The following is a 24,191-nucleotide window of genomic DNA, read 5'->3' as shown; positions in this document are numbered from 1 at the left end:
GACTGGCTGAGAGTCACCCAGCCAGCTTTCCTGCCTAAGATGGAACTAGAACTCACAGTCTCCTGGTTTATAGTTTGGTGCCTTAACCACTTGACCAAATTGATAAACCGGTAACCAGACCAATGTAAATAATCATCATTTTCCTAGAAAAGGACGACGGAAAGGAATAGCCTGTTGACGGTGGTCTAACTCAGGGGTCAGCAACCTACGGCTCTGGAGCCGCATGTGGCTCTTTTACCCCTCTGCTGCGGCTCCTTGTCACTCAAAATATGCGTCACAACCGCCAATGTGCGACACCTGCTGGCATGTGATTAATTGAGCTTTTCAACCCCCGGTAGGCCAACCATGGATAAATCCAAGAAAAGAAAAGTTTCAGAAGAAAACAGAACATTTAATTCAACTATGTTTGCTAGTTTTGTGGCCGCTCAGGAAATAGTCAGGCACGGGAAGGGTTTTGTGGCTCCCGGTGTTTTCTTTTCTGTGCGAAACGGGTCCAAATGGCTCTTTAAATGTTTAAGGTTGCAGACCCCTGGTCTAACTGAATGAAAACCTGAGATTAACTGTCAGAATTGCCTCCCACGAATTGTGAAATTGCATAATTATTTGAACCATTAACTTTTACCTACTGCTGATGAAGTATTTGCAATAAGCCATGACTTCACTTGGGGAATTCTATGCATTGTATGACTACATTGACGTGATGAACGGTTTCCGTCTGCTCTATGGGTTGGGATGAACTGAGCCAATGCAGAGCTGGATGCTTTGCACTGCTTGTCTCTTGATGGAATCTATGAGAGCAACTCCGCCTTTCTATATATATTTGGGAACCTGCGCCGCTGAGCCAACAGATTTTCTAATTTTTCCACTCTGGTGTAAGCATGGGTTGGATTGCAGCACCGGTTTCTTCAAAATGAGTTTGGGGATCTGTCGTAACCCTGATAAGGCGGATGTCTTAAAGCCTGCTTTACATCAATGGTCTGTTTTCTTTCTCTTTGGGAGGTGCCCAAGTCTTTTTGTAATTTTTTTTCTTTAAAAAAAATGGTTATACCTTCCATATGAGAAATTGGAAATCTTCAATCTTCCTACTTAAAACTTAAACCATCCCAGATTATGATGCATCCCAGTATAATCATTTGATCAATCCGATTAAAAAGGTAAAGGTAAAGGTTCCCCTTGCACATATGTGCTAGTTGTTCCCAACTCTAGGGGGCGGTGCTCATCTCTGTTTCAAAGCCAAAGAGCCAACGCTGTCCAAAAATGTCTCTGTGGTCACGTGGCTGGCAGGACTCAATGCCAAAGGCGCACGGAACGCTGTTACCTTCCCACCAAAGGTGGTCCCTATTTTTCTGCTTGCATTTTTTATGTGCTTTCGAACTGCTAGGTTGGCAGAAGCTGGGACAAGTAAAGGGAGCTCACCTCATTATGCGGCACTAGGGATTCGAACCACTGAACTGCCGACCTTTCATTCGACAAGCTCAGCATCTTAGCCACTGAGCCACTGCATCCCTTTCAATCCAATTAGGATTGATCAAATTATTATATCCTATTAAGTATAGGGTCTCCTTCTCGAGCAGGGGGTTGGACTAGAAGACCTCTAAGGTCCTTTTAAAGTCTATTATACTGTGTTCCCTATGTTCTGTATTTCACAGGCATTGTAAGGGGAGAGCCCTGTTAATCAATGGGGAAAAAAGCAGGAATCTGTAGCATCTTTTCAGAACTAACACCATGGCTCTGACGAAGTGATTGCAGCTCGTGAAAACGTGCCCCTTTTAATAAAACTATTAGTTGGAAGAGATACTACTAGCCTGCACTTGATAAAGAAAGGCAGTAGACAGATATGTTGCAAAGTAATGAAATCATCATCAGCCGAGGGGACGTGTTTGATTTCTTTCCAAAATTCCATTCTGACTTGGCATCACCTATCAATGATGCCAAGGAAACTATTCTGAATTCATCAACCTTTGGAAATTCCCGACTCATCTTTGACTCAACGGTGTCTTTGGAGCCCAAGTCTTAATGCTGGTGTATTTCTGCTGTTTTGGTGACCCTTTTAATATCAGGCTAGTCCAGGTAGTCCTCGGTTTACGACCACAATTGAGCCCAACATTTCTGTCGTTCAGTGAATTTTTGCCCCATTTTACGATCTTTCTTGCCTCCATCGCTAAACGAATCGCTGCCATTCATAAGTGGTGTAAGTTGAGCACTACCTGTAATGGATCCCAACTAAAGAGGGATGAAAGGAATTCCTCTGGGTTTATTGTGTTTGCCAATGAGTCCTGTTCTTGGGATAACTTTTATTGAATTCTGTAATTGATCACTTTTACCCCTTCCCTAGAGGGACATGGTGGCTCTGTGGCTAAGACACTGAGCTTGTTGATCGAAAGGTCGGCAATTCAACGGTTTGAATCCCTAGTGCCGCGTAATGGGGTGAGCTCCCATGACTTGTCCCAGCTTCTGCCAACCTAGCAATTCGAAAGCATGTAAAAAATGCAAGTAGAAAAATAGAGACCACCTTTGGTGGGAAGGGAACAGTGTTCTGTGCGCCTTTGGCGTTGAGTCATGCCGGCCACATGACCACGGAGACATCTTCGGACAGCGCTGGCCCTTTGGGTTTGAAACGGAGATGAGCACCGCCCCCTAGAGTCAGGAACGATTAGCACATATGTGCGAGGGGAACCTTTACCTTTACTTTTACCCCTTCCCTCTTCAGAACTGACTTTGGGAGCATAGAGTTATGGGTGAGGGTATGCGTGCACGCAACATCCCACTACCCCCCCCCCCTTCCTGGCACGCGATGGCAAACAGGTTAGCCATCACTGGAATAGGTTGTTGGTTGTTATAAATACAATGGTTGTTATAAAGATAAGCAAGTTGCCAAGCGCCTGGATTTGGATTATGTGACGGTGGGGATGCTGCAAAGGTCATAAGTCTGAGGACTGGCCCGTGAGTCAGTCAGTTTTTTTCAGCACCATTGTAACTTCAAACGGTTGTGAAACGAATGGTTGTAAGTCAGAGAGTCTCGCTCTCTTGACCTTGATAACGTTGTTCTCCTTTTGTAACCATTGAACCTTTAAAAATACAGGTAGTCCTCGATTTACAACAGTACGTTTAGGGACCATTCAAAGTTTCAACGGCATGGGGAAAAAAATGGCATATGACAGTTTTTCACACTTATGACCGTTGCAGCATCCTCGATCAAAATTCCGATGCTTGGCAACTGACTCGTATTTATGACGGTTGCAGTGTTCCTGGGTCATGTTTTGAGACCTTCTGACGAGCAAAGTCCATGGGGAAGCCAGATTCACTTAACAACCATGTGACTAGCTTAACAACTGCAGTGATTCATTTAACAACTGTGGCAAGAAAGGTCATAAAATGGAGCAAAGTCCACTTAATAACGTCCTTGCTTAACAAGAGAAATTTTGGGCTCCGTTGAGGTCATAAGTCAGGGACTATCTGTACTTTCCAGTCTTGCCTATAGTATTCTCCGGTGCCCTCCTATCCTAATGCTAAAGAGGATCTACCTTGCTTAGCTTCTTAGACAAACCAAGTTTGGCCAGGTGCTGCTAGGCAAAGTAGGCTAAGGAACATAAAGTTTCATTTGAGTCAAGCTGCGTTTCGGGAGATTCTGTGGATATAGAATCCCAGCCTTGGGATTCTTTGGTGAATTCCAATGCAACCATTATTTTTCCTTATATTTTGTAGATCAAGCAAGATTAACTATGTCCTGCAGAAGCAGCTCCTTGAAATTTATGGGACTTGCCTCAGAATAGAATAGAATAGAATAGAATAGAATAGAATAGAATAGAATAGAATAGAATAGAATAGAATAGAATAGAATAGAATAGAATAGAATAGAATAGAATAATAGAATAGAATAAAATTGAACAGAATAGAATAATAGAATAGAATAATAGAATAGAATTTATTTATTTATTTAGTGTATAGGTGTATAGTTGGTCACACACAGTATTAATACTGTATTAAACAGAACAGAATAATAGAATAGAATAGAATAGAATAGAATAGAATAGAATAGAATAGAATAGAATAGAATAGAATAGAATAACAGAGCTGGAAGGGACCTTGGAGGTCTTCTAGTCCAACCCCCTGCTTAGGCAGGAAACCCTACACCACTTCAGACAAATGGTTATCCAACATCTTCTTAAAAACTTCCAGTGTTGGAGCATTCACAACTTTTGGAGGCAAGTTGTTCTATCTGTTTATTGTTCTAACTGCCAGGAAATTTCTCCTTAGTTCTAAGTTGCTTCTCTCCTTGATTAATTTCCATCCATTGCTTCTTGTCCTGCTCTCAGATCAGTGGTGGGATTCAATTTTTTTTACTACCGGTTCTCTGGGTGTGGCTTGGTGGGCATGGCTTGGTGGGCGTGGCAGGGGAAGGATACTGTAAAATCTCCATTCCCACCCCACTCCAGGGGAAGGTTACTGCAAAATTCCCATTTCCTCCCAATCAGCTGGGATTTGGGAGGCAGAGAATAGATTTGGGGGGGAGGGCAGTCAGAGGAGGTATTTACCGGTTCTCCGAACTAATCAAAATTTCCGCTACCAGTTTTCCAGAACTGGTCAGAACCTGCTGAAACCCACCTCTGCCTCATCTGCTTTGGAGAATAGCTTTACACTTGACTGTTAAAAATCTGAATGAATCTTTTTGGCACCCCTGAACTGGGCGCAGTGAATATGTAAAAACTGATAGCAAAAGGATCAGGTTAATTGTTTTACTTCCTACCTGCCAGATAAAACAGATTATCTTATTTGGATTGTGTCTAGTATTGGATTGTGTCTAGTCTTCTTACGTTAAGTCCAGGTTTGATAGATTGGGGAGCCTTTGAAAGGTGCTCCCTTACCCCATTTCCGTTTTATTTCATCATTCCTGTAAGTTAACTTTTTTTTTTAAAGAAAGTGTAGAATGTACAAGGATGTCTTTGATTCCCCCCCACCCCTTCGCTGTGGGAAATCTAAAAAGAATGCCAACGTGTAATTTACCCTTGTCAATGCTATTATTACATGATAAATAATGGTGGGACTTTGAAGAGGCATTGTGCTTGGTGTTTTTAAAATAAAAGTCCTTCCAAAGACTGTTATCAAAATTTATAGCGGACAATTTTGAGAGAAATTAAGGGTCTGTGGGGTGGGGGTGGGGATAGGGATAGGGAAGATGTGATTAGCTGCACAAACGATGAATCTAAGGCATGTTTTAAAACTAATGGCTCTGTTTAAAGACAAGCGATAACAGCTCCAATTAAGCCATGGATAACTCCCTTAAAAGGTAAAGGTTCCCCTTGCACATATGTGCTAGTCGTTCCCGACTCTAGGGGGTGGTGCTCATCTCCGTTTCAAAGCCGAAGAGCCAGCGCTGTCTGAAGACGTCTCCGTGGTCATGTGGCCGGCATGACTCAACGCCAAAGGTGCACAGAACCCTGTTCCTTTCCCACCAAAGGTGGTCTCTATTTTTCTATTTGCATTTTTGACGTGCTTTCGAACTGCTAGGTTGGCAGAAGCTGGGACAAGTCACGGGAGCTCACCCCGTTACGCGGCACCAGGGATTCGAACCGCTGAGCTGCCGACCTTTTGATCGACAAGCTCAGCGTCTTTGCCACTGAGCCCATTAACAGCGTCCCATTAACTCCATTAACAGATAGGTGAGGCTATCTGTTCTCTGCTGCATGAGTCACTGTTCTGAATTTAAAATTATAAGCTGGCAGAGATTTTATTCCTGCCCTTCCTTAAAGGTTGGATCTTTGCTTCTACAGCATCGTTAAGGAGAATCTCTCTCCTTTGCTTGCATACCTTATTTTGCGTCTTCCATTCAAGGAACTACCGTATTTTTCGGACAACTCCTGGAGGAGGATGCTCCATTAATAATTGTTCCCAATGTCACCTTCAGAAATTGTATCCTCAGTTAAACAGATTAAACAGATTCACAGAGTTGGAAGGGACCTTGTAAGTCTTCTAGTCCAACCCCCACCCCCTGCCTAAGCAGGAGACCCTACATCATTTCTGACAAATGGCAGCTCAGTCTCTTCTTGAAAGTCTCCAGTGATGAAGCTCCCACAACTTCTGAAGTTCCATTGGTTGATTGCTTTCACTGTCAGAAAATTTCTCCTTATTTCCAAGTTGAATCTCTCCTTGATCGGTTTCCATCCATTATTCCTTGTCTGGCCTTCAGGTGCCTTGGAAAATAGCTTGACCCACTCCTCTTTGTGGCAGCCCCTCAAATATTGGAAGACTGCTATCATGTCTCCCCTGGTCCTTCTCTTCGCTAGACTAGCCATGCCCAGTTCCTGCAAACCATTCATCGTATCTTTTAGCCCCGTCCTCTAATCATCTTGGTTGCTCTTCTCTGCGCTCTTTCTAGAGTCTCAACATCTTTTTTATAATGTGGTGACCAAAATTAGTTCTAGGTTGGAACCAGGGGTGAAATCCAGCAGGTTCTGACAGGTTCTGGAGAACCGGTAGCGGAAAATTTGAGCAGTTCAGAGAACTGGCAAATACCACCTCTGGCTGGCCCCAGAGTGGGGTGGGAATGGGGATTTTGCAGTATCCTTCCCCAAACCACACCCACAGAACCGGTAGTAAAAAAATTTGGATTTCATCACTGGTTGGAACTCTCTTTAACAAGCTTCCACCTATCACTTCTTGCCCTCTGGTGCTTAAACGTGGCTTATTCTAGAAATTTAAGCAAATGAGAGGATAGCACAAGAGTATTCTGTCCCTTGATTCCAGAATATGGATAAATGAGGTCTACAGAATACTTCACCTGGAATGCTCCTACTGAAGGCATCAGCCAGTTAGTTATGCTGTTTTCCGATACCTGCCTTTCCATCTTCTTAGTTTTCTGCCACCCAACAGTAAGCATTCTGTGATATTTTGGCTCTGTTCCGCTGTAATTTGGCACATCAGCTTGTAGTTACCATAATGGCCACCTTTGACATTTTTTTTTCCAGAGTTCACAGGGATAAGAAAGGCACTCATTATTGGGCTCTGTAAAGTAAGAAGTAGGGATGTGGTGGCTCAGTGGCTAAGATGCGGAGCTTGTCGATCAGAAAGGTCGGCAGTTCAGCGGTTCGAATCCCTAGTGCCGCGTAACAGGGTGAGCTCCCGTTATTTGTCCCAGCTTCTGTCAACCTAGCAGTTCGAAAGCACGTCAAAAATGCAAGTAGAAAAATAGGGACCACCTTTGGTGGGAAGGTAACAGCGTTCCATGCGCCTTTGGCGTTGAGTCATGCTGGCCACATGACCACAGAGACGTCTTCGGATAGCGCTGGCTCTTCGGCTTTGAAATGGAGTTAAGCACCGCCCCCTAGAGTCAGGAACGACTAGCACAGATGTGCGAGGGGAACTTTTACCTTTACCTTTAAAGTAAGAAGCCAAGCATGTGAATTTTTGCAATATGTGGGTGTGATGAGAAAGGCCATTTAAGGCCTTTGATAAGAAGAGAGGGGTGGGGGGAATCTTCTTTATAAAGCTGCTCTTTTGGTGCAGGCACGGAGGTGGCAATTTGCAAAGGAGGTTCAATCTTTGCCTAGCGCGGAGGCCAAAAAGTCAAATCTCTGAGCAAACAGAGCTTCAGGGAAAAATGAGTGATGGGTGTAAAATGCCCTCTGTGGGCAGAAAGGAGAAGTATTTTGAGATTCAATCTACAGTAGTGGCCAAACTTGTGGAAACCTTTTGGGAAAAGTGCATTTTCCAAAACTAGCTAATAACACCACTTTTTTTTTGGAGTAGTACCATAAAATTATATATCAATGGAAAGATAATTTAATCAGGAATGTAATGCAATAATATGAAGGATTTACTATTAGAATAGCAGTTACAGCATAAAGAAGAAAAGTGAGACACGTAGAAAAAATGAGATATACAAAAATTATCATCATGTCAGTTAATCCTTAGTTGGGTAACCTTTAGCACGAATTACGGCCTTACAACATCATCCCATGGAGTGAACCAAGTCTTTGAGTTCTGCAGCTGTTCTAATGTGAAACCGAGATTGAATGATGGCTTCTATTAACTGGGTTCTATTGCTGAGTTGCTTCTGACTAACAAGTTTCTTTAGTCAGTTCCATAGATTTTCAATTGGGTTAAGGTCTGGGCTATTCCCAGGCCATTCCAGCAGTGGAATAGGATTATCTTGAAACTCCCCCCCTCCAAAGTGGTGTTATTAGCCACCAAACCTCAAAAATACACTTTTCCCAAAAGGTTTCCACAATTTTGGCTACTACTGTATCATGCAATTTTGCCCTGCAAAAAAGGAGAAAAAGAGACACATATTCTTGCATCAGAGGAGAAATTAAAGACACATTCATGTCACCTTAATCAGTTTCACTGTTTGTAAGATACAATGAAGTTCTGGTGAAGCATTTTCCCATCAAATTAATTTTTTTGGGGTGGAGAGGAGGGTGAGGCACACTTAGCTGCAAAAGTATGCGATTTGTACGTGCTTCACTGGAGCTCATTTGTATTCGAGGGCTTACACTAAGGGTGTGCAATATTTTTGAGGCTGGTGGGCACAATTGGATTTTAGGGAGCATGCCAAGAGTAGGTGGTCCCTAGTATTGGATTTGATTTCTTTTACGTTATTTAATCTATGCCGCAGCAGGTGGAAACAGCTCTCTGATCTGGAGCAGGCTCACAAGAAAGCAGGATTAGGATTAGCTACTAATGGGACGTGGTGGCTCAGTGGCTAAGACACTCAGCTTGTCGATCGAAAGGTCGGCAGTTCAGCGGTTTGAATCCCTAGTGCCGCTTAATGGGGTGAGCTCCCGTGACTTGTCTCAGCTTCTGCCAACCTAGCAGTTCGAAAGCACGTAAAAAATGCAAGTAGAAAAATAGGGGCCACCTTTGGTGGGAAGGTAACAGCGTTCTGTACGCCTTTGGCATTTAGTCATGCCGGCCACATGACCACAGAGAAGTCTTCGGACAGCGCTGGCTCTTCGGCTTTGAAACGGAGATGAGCACCGCCCCCTAGAGTCAGGAACGACTAGCACATACGTGCGAGGAGAACCTTTACCTTTACCTTACTAATGGAATGCAAGTTCCTTCAGTAAATCTTGGCTTATGGGAAGAAAAAAATTCCAGAAGAGTTCCAAAGGTGCTTTTTCAAAAGGCAACTGGACTTTCTTTCTTTGTTTTTTTTTCCTCTTGAAGACGTTTCGCTTCTCATTCAAGATGCATCTTCAGTTCTTCAGACTTTGTCAGCAAGGTTTGGAAACTAAAACTCGATCTGGAGGAATCTATGGCTTCTTATGATTTGTCTTCACTCTTTACCTGCATCTGAGTAGGTGAAGCTGTCATGGTAGTGAAGAAATGTCTGCTATAAGACAACCCATTAGATGACAGAACTAACCTCAGCCCAGACCACATATGTATGTATGATGCTGAATCTCTCCCTGACCACGACTTATTTTAAATCAGAACTGAAGATGCTTCTTGGATCAGTGGTGGGTTTCTCCTGGTTCTGCCCGGTTCCACCGAGCCGGTAGCGGTGACAATATGTCACCGAACCGGTTCTGCCCCCCCCGCCCCCTGTCCCCCGCCCCCCACCCCACCCCCTGCGTTATTCTTACCTTTTATTTGCCCCATCCCCAATCTATTGCTGTCTCCTGAGTCCCAGCTGATGGCTAGAGGGAAAAAAAACTGTTTAAACTCTTGCTGCGGGGCTTCAAAGGGCCGCCCTACAGCTGATCAGTGTTGAAAGAAACAAATGAGTAGACCGGTGCCTGCAAAAATACATGAGTAGATCAGTGCCTGCAAAAATACATGAGTAGATCAGTGCCTGCAAAAATAAATGGGTAGACCAGTGCCTGCAAAAATACATGAGTAGATCAGTGCCTGCAAAAATACATGCGTAGATCAGTGCCTGCAAATATACATGATTAATCAGTGCCTGTAAAAATACTTGAGTAGATCAGTACCTGCAAAAATAAATGGGTAAATCAGTACAGCCTGGTAGACCAGTACCTTTGCTAAATCCTAAATAATTGTCACATGACCATCAAGCCACGCCCACAAAATAAGCCTCGCCCACAGAACCAGTAGTAAAAAAATTGAGAACCCACCCCTGTCTTGGATGAGAAGCGAAATGTCTTCAAGAGAAAAAACAAAGTTCAGTTGCCTTTTGAAAAAACACCTTTGGGACAACATGACTTGGATGACTGAGAATATAGAAGAAGAAAATCCCAAATTCCTTCCATGTTGTTTCCCCCTTTTCCAGTGAGGTGTCTACATAATTACCAAGATTTGAGCTCAATTAAAGGAAGCAGTTACTGTGTATGTGTGTGTGTGTATAGTTCAATGAAAAGAAGGACTAGGGGAGACATGATAGCAATGTTCCAATATCTCAGGGGCTGCCACAAAGAAAAGGGAGTCAAGCTATTCTCCAAAGCACCTGAGGGCAGGACAAGAAGCAATGGGTGGAAACTCATCAAGGAGAGAAGCAACTTAGAACTAAGGAGAAATTTCCTGACGGTTAGAACAATTAACCAGTGGAACAACTTGCCAGCAAGGGGTTGGACTAGAAGACCTCCAAGGTCCCTTCCAACTCTGTTATTTTGTTATTCTTCTTCAGTCCCCTTAAGAATGAACATTTGAACATCTATTGAATCTGTTCTTCCAACGCTAAGAGTTGAAAAAAAAAATGGGTTGCCAACCACTTAGAATTCTCAGCTTTAAGCTGCCCTTCGCCCAAGTTATATAAAACCATTCTCCAAAAACACACAGCCAGTAAACACATAGTATTTATACTTTTTTAGGCTAAGTGAGCCCAAGACAGGCAGAAAACTATGAGTACAAAAAAAAAAAATACTCATCATGAAATGTTTTAGATTCAAAGAATAGAAAAGAACAAAGGTGTATTGAGAAGTGGTTTCCCCGGTGTTGGTTTTTTTTTTTTCTCTTTAAAAAAAAGGGTTTTGGAAACTTTGGAATTAAAAATGTTTTATGGCACTTGGAAAGCCATAAAAGCATTCCGAAATAGTTTTGCCCAGATAGGTAACATTACTTCGCTGACCTTGGCTGATTATAAAAGGGCTAAGCAGGATCACTTGGAGGAGACATCACTAGGAAATTCCAGAATGATAGGCTATAGATGCAAAAGTTTGTAAAACTTCCTTGAAGACGGAAATTACAAGCCACTTCAGGAGTGCTGCCAAGGAACTGGCCATCTTTGTGTTGTCACCGGAAATTGAACTCCGGTTGAGAAAACCCTTATCCTTTAACTGTAAACTTCTATTTAGTTATGTTCTTGAGGACACTTGCATCATCTAAATTTTTTTTAAAAAAGCGATGAAACACAGCAGAGAAAAACCATGAAAAGTGGTTTATGGAGGAATAGAATAGAATAGAGCCTAGATAGAGCCTTGATGGTGCAGCAGACTAAAGTGCTGTTAAGTAGCACCAGCTGCCTGCAATTACTGCAAGTTCGAATCTCACCAGGCTCAAGGTTGACTCAGGCTTCCATCCTTTCGAGGTAGGTAAAATGAGGACCCGGATTGTGGGGGCAATAAGATGACTTTGTATAAAAAAAGAACACTGCTTAGGGGGGCCCCGAAAGCCCTACTAAGCAGGTATATACAAAAGTATGAAGGCTATTGCTTAACGCATTGTAAGCCGCCCTGAGTCTCTGGAGAAGGGCGGCATATAAATCGAACCAATAAATAAATAAATAAATAAATAAATAAATAAATAAATAAATAAATAAATAAATGAATAGAATAGAATAGAATAGAATAGAATAGAATAGAATAGAATAGAATAGAATAGAATAGAATAGAATTCTTTATTGGCCAAGTGTGGTTGGACACACAAGGAATTTGTCTTTGGTGCATAGGCTCTCAGTGTACATAAAAGAAAAGATACGTTCGTCAGGAATCACAAGGTACAACACTTAATGATAGTCATAGGGTACAAATAAGCAATCAGGAAACAAAATCAATATAAATACAAGCAACAAAGTTACAGTCATGCAGTCGTAAGTGGGAGGAGATGGGTGATGGGAACGATAAGATTAATAGTAGTGCAGACTTAGTAACTAGTTTGACAGTGTTGAGGGAATTATTTGTTTAGGAGAGTGATGGCATTCAGGAAAAAACTGTCCTGTGTCTAGTAGTTCTGGTGTGCAGTGCTCTATAGCGTCGTTTTGAGGGTAGGAGTTGAAACAGTTTATGTCCAGGATGCGATGGGTCTGTAGATATTTTCACAGCCCTCTTTTTGACTCGTGCAGTATACAGATCCCCAATGGGAGGCAGGTTGGTAGTAATTGTTTTTTTCTCCAGTTCTAATTATCCTCTGAAATCTGTGTCTGTCTTGTTGGGTTGCAGAACCCAACCAGACAGTAATAGAGGTGCAGATGACAGACGAATCCGTGAATTCCGGGGGAAGAGGAGCAACCTTCTAAATATGTTTATTTATTTACTTAATGTATCAAATGTAGAGACCACCCATTTCACAGGGCGAAATAAAAGGATGATTTCACGAAGTCATGACATTTGGAAACGGCTGTGAAACTCCAGCCTTTGAACATGTTGTTTCAGGAGATGCATATCTCTCTCAGCATGTGGACAAATGTCGGTTCCTAAATGCAAAGAAACCCCCAAATGGAACAAAACCCTCTTTCCAAACAGGATATGAGTTTCTAATTTACTATTTAAAAAATGTCCAAGCATCATTTGAAGTTTGGAAACCAGGGAGAAATTTGAAGGCGGGAAGAAAAAGAGCAAAGATAAACCCGAGCCCTTAAGAAGGAAGTTGATTGACATTGAAAATTAAGCAGAAAGAAGGCACTATCCAACATGGAATCTATTTTTACCAGTGGTTGGAAAAAAAAAAAGAGATGGAGATGAAGAATATAATCAGTATTGTTAAGCAAATTAAATACCCAGACAACACGATGTTTATTAAGCACTAAGAAATGTAATTAATAAAAAAATCAATACAATTAAAAAAAAAGAAGTTGAAAAATCCTATTTGTACCGAGACATTTCTTTTCCTTCAAAAGTCTCAGTACAGTACAAATTCAGTTGGGCTGCCCAGTTCCCTTTCCTGAAGGCAGGATCACTAAGAGATAGAATGCACTGACCTAAATCAATCTGGTGTAGTGGTTAGAGTACTGGCTGAGAAACTAGGAGATTGTGAGTTCTAGTCCTGCCTTTATCATGGAAGACTGCTGGGCAACTTAGGCAACAAATTTTTTTACTTCCAATTCTGTGGGTGTGGCCTGATGGGCGTAGCATGGCTTGGTGGGCGTGGCAGGGGAAGGATACTCTAAATTCAAAACATAAATAACAACATTATATAATATTTTACAACTCTCTGCATCGACAGTTATCTTTACTTTTAAATTCAAACTTCCTAATCATTCTCTTGTTCTGGTGTAACCATATTGGGCATTCTTATAAACTAAATTGTTATATATACTTACATCCTATTTGTTAACATAGTCAATATTTTATCCTTACCAGTATTCAATACTCTTAGATTCCAATTAATCAAATTTCAATTTACATTCTTATTTCTTGTTTTGATTTCTAATTTCTAGCCACGTATAGAATCTATTCCACGCTTTATAGTAATTCGGAAGGATACTGTAAAATCTCCATTCCCAACCCACTCCAGGAGAAGAATACTGTAAAATCTCCATTTCCTCCTGATCAGCTGGGACTCAGGAGGTAGAGAATAGATGGGGACTGGGCCAGTCAGAGGTGGTATTTATCGGTTTTCCGAACTACTCAAAATTTCTGCTACCGGTTCTCCAGAACTGGTCGGAACCTGCTGGAACCCACCTCTGGGCCGGTCACATTTTCTCAGCCAACCCACAGGTTGTTCTTGTGGGGAAAATAGGAGAGGGAAGGAGTATTCTATATGTTTTGCTGCCTTGAGTTATTTCTAAAGTAATAAAGGTAGGATAAATAGCAATAGCACTTCGACTTACATACTGCTTTACAGCCCACTCTAAGCAGTTTACAGAGTCAGCCTATTGCCCCCAACAATTTTGGGTCCTCATTTTACCCACCTCGGAAGGATGGAAGGCTGAGTCAACCTTGAGCCTGGTGAGATTCGAACTGCCAGATTGAAGGCAGTCGGCAGTCAGCAGAAGTAGCCTGCAGTACAGCACTCTACCCACTGCACCTCCGCGGCTCATATAAATTCAAAATTAATAAACTGTGTTTGCCTTCCTGTCCCATGCTATGGGTCTATCTTGCTTAGGTTGAGGGGGAATCAACTAAGGTCAGTTTGATGCTGCCCCCTGGTGAGGCAATATAAGGTAAAGGTTCCCCTTGCACATATGTGCTAGTCGTTCCTGACTCTAGGGGGCGGTGCTCATCTCCGTTTCAAAGCCGAAGAGCCAGCGCTGTCCAAAGATGTCTCCGTGGTCATGTGGCCGGCATGATTAAACACCAAAGGCGCACGGAACGCTGTTCCCTTCCCACCAAAGGTGGTCCCTATTTTTCTACTTGCATTTTTTACGTGCTTTCGAACTGCTAGGTTGGCAGAAGCTGGGACAAGTAACGGGAGCTCACCCCATTACGTGGCACTAGGGATTCGAACTGCTGAACGGCCGACCTTTCGATCGATAAGCTCAGCATTTTAGCCACTGAGCTACCGTGTCCATTCAATATAGTAAGACACTATTAATCTGGATGGTTTCTTCCTTCACTTGTCAGGTTTTCCTTCCAGTTCCAGAGTCTTCCAGAACTGATGCTCTTCCCCCTGGTGGTGATGTTGCTACAGACCGGGAGTAGTCATGGCAGCCTCCCTTTCTACAATGGCTTCTACTATGACAGACCCATTAATGATAAAGGTGATGATCAACAGTTTGGATGGGGGAAATGAGTACCTGGTTCTGACCTAGGCTTCCTGATATAGTAAACAGCACACAATTAGTCCCAAAACCCCTTTTTTTAAAAATTTTAACGGCTGTGAATTCCTTCCATTCACAGCACGTGCTGAATCACCAAGAATTTATAAATAGTCCAACAGAAGTCTGCCACAGTCCTTCGGATAAGGCTGGTAAACACCCACCTTTATCTTCTTTGACACACTGCCAAAGACCTAATTGACAATTATCTTGGCAAAGCCACATGGAAACACAGAGTCAAAAACGGAGCTTCAAAGTACAAACAGACACCATCCACAATGTTGCTTCCTGCAAAGGCCCATGTGCCTTTGCTCTTCTTTTATGTCTTATGGGAGGGGCCAATCATCTCCAAGCCTTACTCCTGAGTCGTCCCTTTTGTTTTAACTGTTCTTGCCTTCTGGCAGCTCTGCGCATGCGCGCACTGGGAACAGGCTCCCCCTGTTCCCCTGCCTTGCTGAGGTCCGACTCTGGAGGCTCCAGAGTCCGCACATAACTCCCAGCTAGCTCTGGCCCCATCTCTGCCTCCGATGCAGATCCCTCGTCTGAGCCTTCCCCAGACTCCAGGACTGGCCCATGTTCCTCCCCAGCCTCCTCACTGTCCTACTCTGCTGCCAGCTTCTCAGGCTGCTGGCGGATCACAACATACCTGGGCTTGGCGGGTAGAGTAAATGCCATATTGTTTGGACTATATGACACACTGGAGTATAAAACGCACCAAGATTTCAGAGGTAAACAAGAAAAAAAAAGTTTTTGCCCTCCCCGGCCCCCAGGAGCACTCTGCAGGCCTTCCAAATTCTCTGCACGTCCTGATTTTGCGAAAATGGGCTGTGCAGAGGGTTTGGGAGGCCTGCAGAGTGCTCCTGGGGACTGGGGAGGACAAAAATGTGGTGCGTAATGTGTTTGGGAGGTGAAAAACGGGCCCTTTTTTCGCAAAAATGGGGTGCACAGCGGGTTTGGGAGGCCTGCAGAGTATTCCTGGTGGCTGGGGTGGGCAAAAATGCCCCTGTTTTTGGAAAAAACAGGCCCGCAAAACCCCAACCCCCCCATGCATCGCGTTTTTGCCCTCCCCAGCCCCCAGGAGCACTCTGCAGGCCTCCCAAGCCCTCTGCATGCCTTGTTTTCATGAAAATTGGCCCATTGTGAAAAATAGGCCTGTTTTTCGCCTCCCAAACCCCCCATGTGTCGCCTTTTTGCCCTCCCCAGGCCCCAGGAGCACTCTGCAGGCCTCCCAAACCCTCTGCGCATCCCGTTTTTATGAAAAATGGGCTTGTTTATGGTGAAAATGGGACCCGTGGGGGCTGGGTTTCGGAAAGCCAAAAATGGCTGTTATTCGGTGTATAAGACGCACCAAAATTTCCACCCTCTTTTAGGGGTTGGGGAAAGTGCGTCTTATACTCCGAAAAATACGGTAGTTAACAAGTCGATTCATTGAGAATGTATAGAAAAAAAAAATCTGAAATGAGAATATTAGAGAGAAATAAAAACTGTAGTTGAGCTTTCACCATTTTCCATTTCATTTTGATCATTTTGATACGATTTACGGACAATTGGGTCAGAGAACCGTTTGACCTAGCAAGAAAGGTGCACATGTTATAGCACTGCAGTTGTTTTGCAAATGACATTAAATTGTAAAAAATTGCTCTACTGAGTTACTCCAAGGTCCATTTTAGTCCAGCCTTTCGTTTGTCTTTGGGGAAGACTTGAGTGTTTTATGGCTTCTGGTCCACATCTGGTGCTTTGGTTGTCCTTGTCTGGCCCACATGGATTGCTTTTATTTTGAAGGCAACTGCTATTATTTTTCAATCTACCTATGTGAGTGTGCACATGCTATGTACCTTTACTCTCCTATTGGTTCAGCCCTCCGCAACAGTCCAGTTTCTTATGTGGCCACTTGGGAAAATTAATTGCCTGGTCCTGCTTTAGGGTGTCTGCAAACCGGAGATGGAGACATACCTTCTCTCATTGTTGTTCACCTGAGATTTACCTTTTCCCACTGTTGTTCACCTGAGATGCACCTTCTCACAATGTAGTTCACCTGATGTACCTTCTCCCATTGTAGTTCACCTGAGATTTATCTTTTCCCACTGTTGTTCACCTCAGACGCACCTTCTCCCAGTGTGGTTCACCTGAGATGCACCTTCTCCCACTGTAGTTCACCTGAGATGCACCTTCTCCCAGTGTGGTTCACCTAGATGCACCTTCTCCCACTGTTGTTCACCTTAGACGCACCTTCTCCCAGTGTGGTTCACCTAGATGCACCTTCTCCCATTGTTTTTCACCTGAGATGCACCTTCTCCCATTGTAGTTCACCTGAGATTTATCTTTTCCCACTGTTGTTCACCTTAGACGCACCTTCTCCCAGTGTGGTTCACCTAGATGCACCTTCTCCCACTGTTGTTCACCTGAGATGCACCTTCTCCCACTGTTGTTTACCAGTATTTACGTATTATGGTATTTTGAGGATGTGTTGCCTGACATCTGACCTTGATTTCTTCTTTTCTCAGGTCTCAACGGTGTCCGACTGATGGTTGAGACCTCCGACGATGCCATCTCTACCCAGCGTGGTGCCAATGTTACACTGCCCTGCCATTATCACTACGCACCTAAACTGGATGCCCCTCGCAGAATCCGCATCAAATGGTCCAAGCTGCGGGAAGACAACTCTAAAGATCGAGACGTGTTGGTGGCATCTGGGCAAAATCACCGCAGCTTTGGCGAGTTCCGGGGACGGACTCATCTCCAGCAAGAGTCTGCTGATGAAGCCTCTCTGGTGATCAATGACCTGCGCTTGAATGATGCTGGGAAGTACCGCTGTGAAGTCATTGATGGTTTGGAAGATGAAAGTGGGACCGTCGATCTAGAACTGCAAGGTGAGTAGGATGGAGCTGATGTGACCAATATTCTGAGATACAATATTTTTTTGTCTTTTAATGATCCCATAATCCTTTACGGAGTTGACTCAGGGCAACTGAATGGGGCTGAGAGTTTACTGGCCGGATGCTTTTCCTGTTGCCAATGCAGAGTTCGCAGCAGATATATTCTCATTGTGCCCAGAGAGAGAAATATTTAGGCTCTATCTAGGATCCTCTATCTAGGATCGAACTCACAGCCTCTTGATTGTGAGGCGAGAGCTCCACCTCTAGGCCATCGCACTATTTATTCTGAGATATAATGATGTGATTAAGAAGTTGGCCTTGAAGTTGGAGCTCCCAGTTGGAGCTTCTGGATGATGTTGAGAGACAGATGCTGTCAGGCAGGAAGAATCAGGACTACACATTAAGTTCCAGTTAAGATGATTTATTGATCATGCTTTTTCACAAGAATCAAGGCAACGAATGGTCACTAAATTGGCACTAGATAAGAGTCAACAGAATTCAAGGGTGGCTGGGCTTGGATTGCTTGTGGCAACATAATGACTCTAGGCTGATTGCTCACTTGACCCTACCCCCAGGTTCTGCCTGATCTTCTAAAGATACATTTCCCTAACTAGGTTATTGTAGCAATAAAATAGAGGGCAATCTCCATATATGCTCTCTTGAGCTTTCAGGTAAAAGTTGAAATGCAGAAGCATAAATATATTAAAAATATACAACAAAGCCGCAGAACAAGATGCCCCCAAATCGTATTTGTATTAAGATAACATTGCATAAAGATTAATATATTCTTGGAAAACAAATTAAACGATATACTTTATGTACACTAGACAAAAGGGTAAGGAGAAATGTGTATTGGAGAAAGAGGTACAAAAATGTGTGTGAGGCTTTTAAAAGTATGTGCATGGGGTGAAGATATGAATGCAGAAACGAGACTCAACTTTCAAAACGACTCTGGCCGAGGCAACCAGAAATTGGTTGGGATCATTACTTGGGACCATGAAAGAGACATTTAATTTGATGAATTCACTTCTGATTATAGCAAGATGGTATTTTGTTGTTTTATTTAGAAACAGTTAAGATCAGCAGAGATAGATGATAGATTTGATTACAGGATAGATAGATAAATGATAGATAGATGATAGATAATAGATAGATGATAGATAAATAGATGATAAGTAATTAATAGATGATAGATAATAGATGATAGATTAGATGATAGATTTGATTATAAAATAGATGGATAGATGATAGGATAGATGATAGAATAGATAGATGATAGATGATAGATTAGATGATAGATGATAGATGATAGATTAGATAGATAGATGATAGAATAGATAGATGATAGATAGATAGATGATATAGATGATAGAATAGATGATAGAATAGATGAGAGATGAGAGATTAGATGATAGATGATAGATTAGGTAGATAGATGATAGATGATAGATAGATGATAGATTAGATAGATAGATGATAGAATAGATAGATGATAGATAGATAGATGATATAGATGATAGAATAGATGGTAGATAGAAGATAGATAGATAGATAGATAGATAGATAGATAGATAGATAGATAGATAGATAGATAGATAAGATAGAGACACTGGTAGATGATGGATGGATCAATCATATATATTTTGGTAAGATAACAGAGTTTCTTCCTCTTTCTGGCCACCAGATGTCACCAGTAGTCTGTCATTTTTTTATTGGTCTCCTTTTGATGTAAGCAGCCACCTATTGTGTGATTGCTTTGACATAATCCCAGATCCAAAGCAAAAATATGCGGCCTGTAATCTGGAGATATATTTCAAAAACCAAGCAACCTTTGTTGCCGGCTAAAAAAAAAATCCAGCTGTTTACCATCAAGGGATGCTACGCGTTCCAGTCAAACAGGGTCTAGATGGCCACAAAGTCGCCCGTCTCTGTTTTGCACAACCTTTTCCCAAATTAAGGTCATCTAAATTGGGCTTGAGTCACTCCTCCAGTTCCAAACATCAGTGTGGCTCTGTACTTCGTTTTGAACCTTGGATTATCCAGTTACGAAATGCACACGTTCAGTAATCTTTCCATTTATATTCCTTCGCTTTTCCCGATTCAGGAGTGGTCTTTCCTTACCAGCCTCCCCATGGACGCTATAAGCTTAACTTCCACGAAGCCAAGAAGATCTGTGAAGATCAGGATGCAGTAATAGCCTCCTTCGACCAGCTTTTTGAGGCCTGGTTAGATGGCTTAGACTGGTGTAATGCTGGCTGGCTGATTGATGGCACAGCTCAGTATCCTATCACATTACCCCGGGAAAACTGTGGTGGGCATCATCTACAACCTGGTATCAGAAGTTATGGAGAACGTCACAAGAACCTCCATCGCTTTGATGTCTTTTGCTTCTCTTCGGCTCTGAAAGGTGAGTGCAGGTTATCTTTGGGGCAGCAGCTATTTGTAGAAGCCGACCATTTTACAATGGTCCATTCCCCATCATCCGGTCAGAGCTGAAGAAGCTTCCTGGATGAGAAGCAAAATGTGTTCAAAGAAAAACCAAGGAAGTCCAGTTGCCTCTTGAAAAAAAGCACCTTTGGGACAACTATGACCTGAATGACCCAGAGTCTCCATAGACATGTAGAAGGAGATGTATTGAGAAAGAGGTCATAGACTGGGGAACTTTTCTCTTTTTTGGTGATGTCCACATTCTGATATCACTTGTGATCCACTGACAGCATGTCCTGTACACCCGTTCTGCCTTTGAAGGAGCTTGGAAAACAACAATTTATCAAATGAAAAGTGATCTGTCCCCGTACCCCCACACACACAAACACAGCCAATTGAGGGTTAAGGAAACACTTTGGAACGCACCCAGGTCTTATCTCCCACTTGGCAGCGATAGACACACTGTCTGCCAAGTGACTTTATTTTCAAAGTAAAACAGAAAGATAAATACTCAAGAGTCCAAATGTCCGACACTTTAAATCTTTCTCTCAGCAGTTCCAGACGAGGCTTTAGTGACTATCCAAGGTTCGCTTTGTTCGTCACAAGGATCCTTGACCACCACCCTCTATTATATAGTCTCTGGGGTGTGGTCCAGTGACTCAGTTCTAATCCCTAGCATGCCTCCTAAGCTGCTGCAAACGTTTATCACGCCTTCAGAGGCGTGCGTCCAGGAATGATGTTTCTTCATCACTCTGATCCGAACCAGCTGTCTCCTCTCCCTCGGCCGGCACTTGAGACAATGCCAGAGGGGAGGGGCCTGGAGAGGGAGGCCTGGCTGACTCCTCTTCCTCATGCTCGGAGCTTTCTTCCTCCGATGGGACAGGCTCAGAGGGCGGGGCCACAACAGAAAAGGATCAAAAGACTAAGATTATGGACTGGAACAGTTGATGGGAACATAGGGGACTATCTTTAAAGTAGACCATTGATTCGTTGTTGGACCTCTTAGTTAAAACGATTAAGGATGGAATTCGATATTTTTCATTAAAAAAAAAGTGTTCTGTTGAGTTGTATTGTGTCAACATTAATAGAGACTTCATTTTCAGAAGTGTGTATCTCTCTCTCTCTCTCCCTCTCTCCATCTGTCCGTTTATCCATCTATCCATCCATCCATCCATCCATCCATCCATCCATCCATCCATCCATCACAGGAGCTAAGCTGTGAAACTCCTTCCATCGACAAAGAGATTCTCAGTCATCCAGGTCATGGTTGTCCCAAAGATGCTTTTTTCAAGAGGCAACTGGACTTTCTTGCTTTTCTTTGAAGATGTTTTGCTTTTCATCCAAGAAGCTTCTTCACCTCTGACTGGATGGTGAGGAATGGAAGGATTTATAAATGGAAGGAGTATAAATCCTTCCATTCCCCACCATCCCGTCAGAGCTGAAGAAGCTTCTTGGATGAGAAGCGAAACGTCTTCAAAAGAAAAAACAAGAAAGTCCAATTGCCTCTTGAAAAAAGCATCTTTGGGAGAGTCACATATTGCCTGCTTATCACATGAAACGTTAGGTTAGTGCAATGTAGGAACTCATCTAACGTGTCTTGCCAACCATTGTTTATGGCTTAGCATTGTGTCATCTGTGCCCCTCTGGTTTGTTTAACAAATCATGTTTAGCATAAACTACGTTAGCCAACAATTGGCTTGTTGGGGTATAATAAGCTCAACGGGTATGCAAACCTAACCGGTTGCAAAGCATTCATTCTCTTTTCTTTTTAGCAATTCTGACTTTTTAATTTATATATATACATGAAAATACATGAATATCAGTAAAATATTCTTTGCCCACCCAAACAGGGACGGTCTACTATCTTGAGCACAATAAGAAGTTCACCTTAGAAGAAGCCAAGCAAGCATGCCAAGATGACCAAGCTGAAATTGCCAAGGTGGGCCAGCTCTACTCAGCATGGAAGTTCTTGGAGTTGGACCGCTGCGATTCTGGCTGGTTGGCGGATGGCAGTGTGCGCTACCCCATCACTTCTCCCCGACCCAACTGCGGCCCACCAGAACCAGGAGTCCGAAGTTTTGGCTTTCCCCAAACTGGGAAATTTGGAGTCTACTGTTACAAGATGAGCTAAGGAAAACGGCTTCCTTCATTGGTGGACGGTGTCCTTTTTATCACCACCTAGAGTTTATTATTTAAAGGGCCAGTCTCTTGGGGGGAGAGGGGAAGGGGGTCTGTTTTAACTGTATGTTTTCAAGTTTCTGTTTTCTTTAAAAAAAAAACACTTTTGTAATGAAACAGAAAATGCTGTACAAGCTGTGATGTGGAAATTGAGTTGCCTTAGCGCTGATTGGAAGAGCTTCCAGGCTTCGTTGCCCATTTAATCATGCGGTCAGAAAACCTGAGCTTAGAGATGGGGCCCGTGCATGTGAGAAGATGCTCATCTGATTATGATGGGTTTTGTTTTGTTTTTTTTTTGCAATTTTATGATGTCTTTTGCTCCTGCCAACATCTGTCAGTGAGATTAGGGAAGCCATCTGAAGTACCGGTTAGGCAGCTGTTGTAATAACTCTCTTGAGAAAGGAATACCTGCTCCGGTGTGACATCCCCAACTCTTAGTAGCATGTGATCGCCGTCTTAAGTGGTCCAATATTTACAACTTTCAAATCGAAGTGGCTATTTTAATGGCTCAGGATGCTGTATGATAAGGGATCAACAAGAATCTCAGGGCAAAAATGGATGCAGAAGGGGCCATTTCTCCGTATCTTTTCTCCTGTTCTTCAGGCTGACGATATGAACTGGCAGGGGGGATGCAATTCATTCTGATCAATGATGAATTGGACCTAGATCCATATTGAGCAGTGCCATCTCCTCCCTCTTTTTTTATAAAGCGACGAGAAAGTGGAATGGCTGGGGTAACATAATAGGCTCTGCTGTCTTGTATTTGGTTTGGTTTGGGCATAGATTGTTGTGCAAACCCAACCATTTAGTAAACCGTAGTTGAAGTATGGCTTGGAGTAATGTATGAATCTAGGTTTCCATCTTTGTAAAACCCTACATAAACAAACAAACAAAAAAAAATAATGACTCAGTGGCTAAGGCGCTGAGCTTGTCGATCGAAAGGTCAGCAGTTCAGTGGTTTGAATCCCTAGTGCTGCGTAATGGGGTGAGCTCCCATTACTTGTCCCAGCTTCTGCCAACCTAGCAGTTCGAAAGCAGGTAAAAAATGCAAGTAGAAAAATAGGGACCACTTTTGGTGGGAAAGTAACAGCATTCCATGCGCCTTTGGCATTGAGTCATGCCAGCCACATGACCATGGAGACGTCTTTGGACAGCGCTGGCTCTTCGGCTTTGAAACGGAGATGAGCACCGCTCCCTAGAGTCGAGAACGACTAGCACATTACCTTTACATAAAAAAACCTCCTCTAATTTAGAGGTAGACCAGTTTGAGAAGAAAACAAAGAATCATTTACAATCTGATGTTTATCTTGCTATAAGGGTTGACAAATCTGGACCTGGATTAACGCATCTCACTAAGCCATATTGTTTTGTCAGTTTTTGCATGAAGAACAAGCACAACTCTGTTGGGACATTCAACCAAACCGTTATTTTGGAGACCAATTGCTTCCGTACCTTTTGTATTGTCAAATGTGACTTGAACACTGTCTTGTGGGGGTCTAAAGATGGGGTCTCTGAGATGTCTGCTAATAAAACTTGGAAGAAACCACACAAAGAAATAACTTGGATATCAATTGGGTGTAATTTTGATCGCCACGATGTGAAAAAGATGTGGAGATTCTGGAAAGAGTGCAGAGAAGAGCAACAAAGATGATTAGGGGATTGGAAGAACAGTTGCAGGACTTGGGTATGTCTAGTCTGAGGAAAAGAAAGACTAGGGGTGACATGATAGTTACTACTGGTTCGCAACAGGGCCGTGCTTGCGCGCTCGCTTCGCTCGCGTAGAAGCTTCAGCACATGCGCAGAAGCATTTTGATGATGTCAGGATTGGTAGGTGGAGC

At 42.9% G+C, this 24,191-nt stretch overlaps 1 protein-coding gene across 1 annotated transcript in view; it reads left to right on the top strand.

Annotated features, from left to right (window-relative positions):
- HAPLN3 (hyaluronan and proteoglycan link protein 3) overlaps positions 1-23,909 on the top strand; it is a 27,539-nt gene extending 3,630 nt beyond the window's left edge. The window contains exons 3-6 of the mRNA XM_034424665.3: positions 14,679-14,815; positions 17,377-17,742; positions 19,853-20,155; positions 22,026-23,909. Of these exons, the coding sequence (XP_034280556.2) occupies positions 14,679-14,815; positions 17,377-17,742; positions 19,853-20,155; positions 22,026-22,306 (1,087 nt within the window). The 3' untranslated portion in view covers positions 22,307-23,909. The remainder of the gene's footprint in view (positions 1-14,678; positions 14,816-17,376; positions 17,743-19,852; positions 20,156-22,025) is intronic.
- Positions 23,910-24,191: the final 282 nt, after the last annotated feature.

This window comes from Pantherophis guttatus, chromosome 13 (assembly GCF_059756535.1).
Source record: "Pantherophis guttatus breed Tessera chromosome 13, ASM5975653v1, whole genome shotgun sequence".
Classification (NCBI taxonomy): domain Eukaryota; kingdom Metazoa; phylum Chordata; class Lepidosauria; order Squamata; family Colubridae; genus Pantherophis; species Pantherophis guttatus.
Note: the sequence above shows the minus strand (reverse complement) of the source record. Positions and strands in the feature narration are given on the sequence as shown.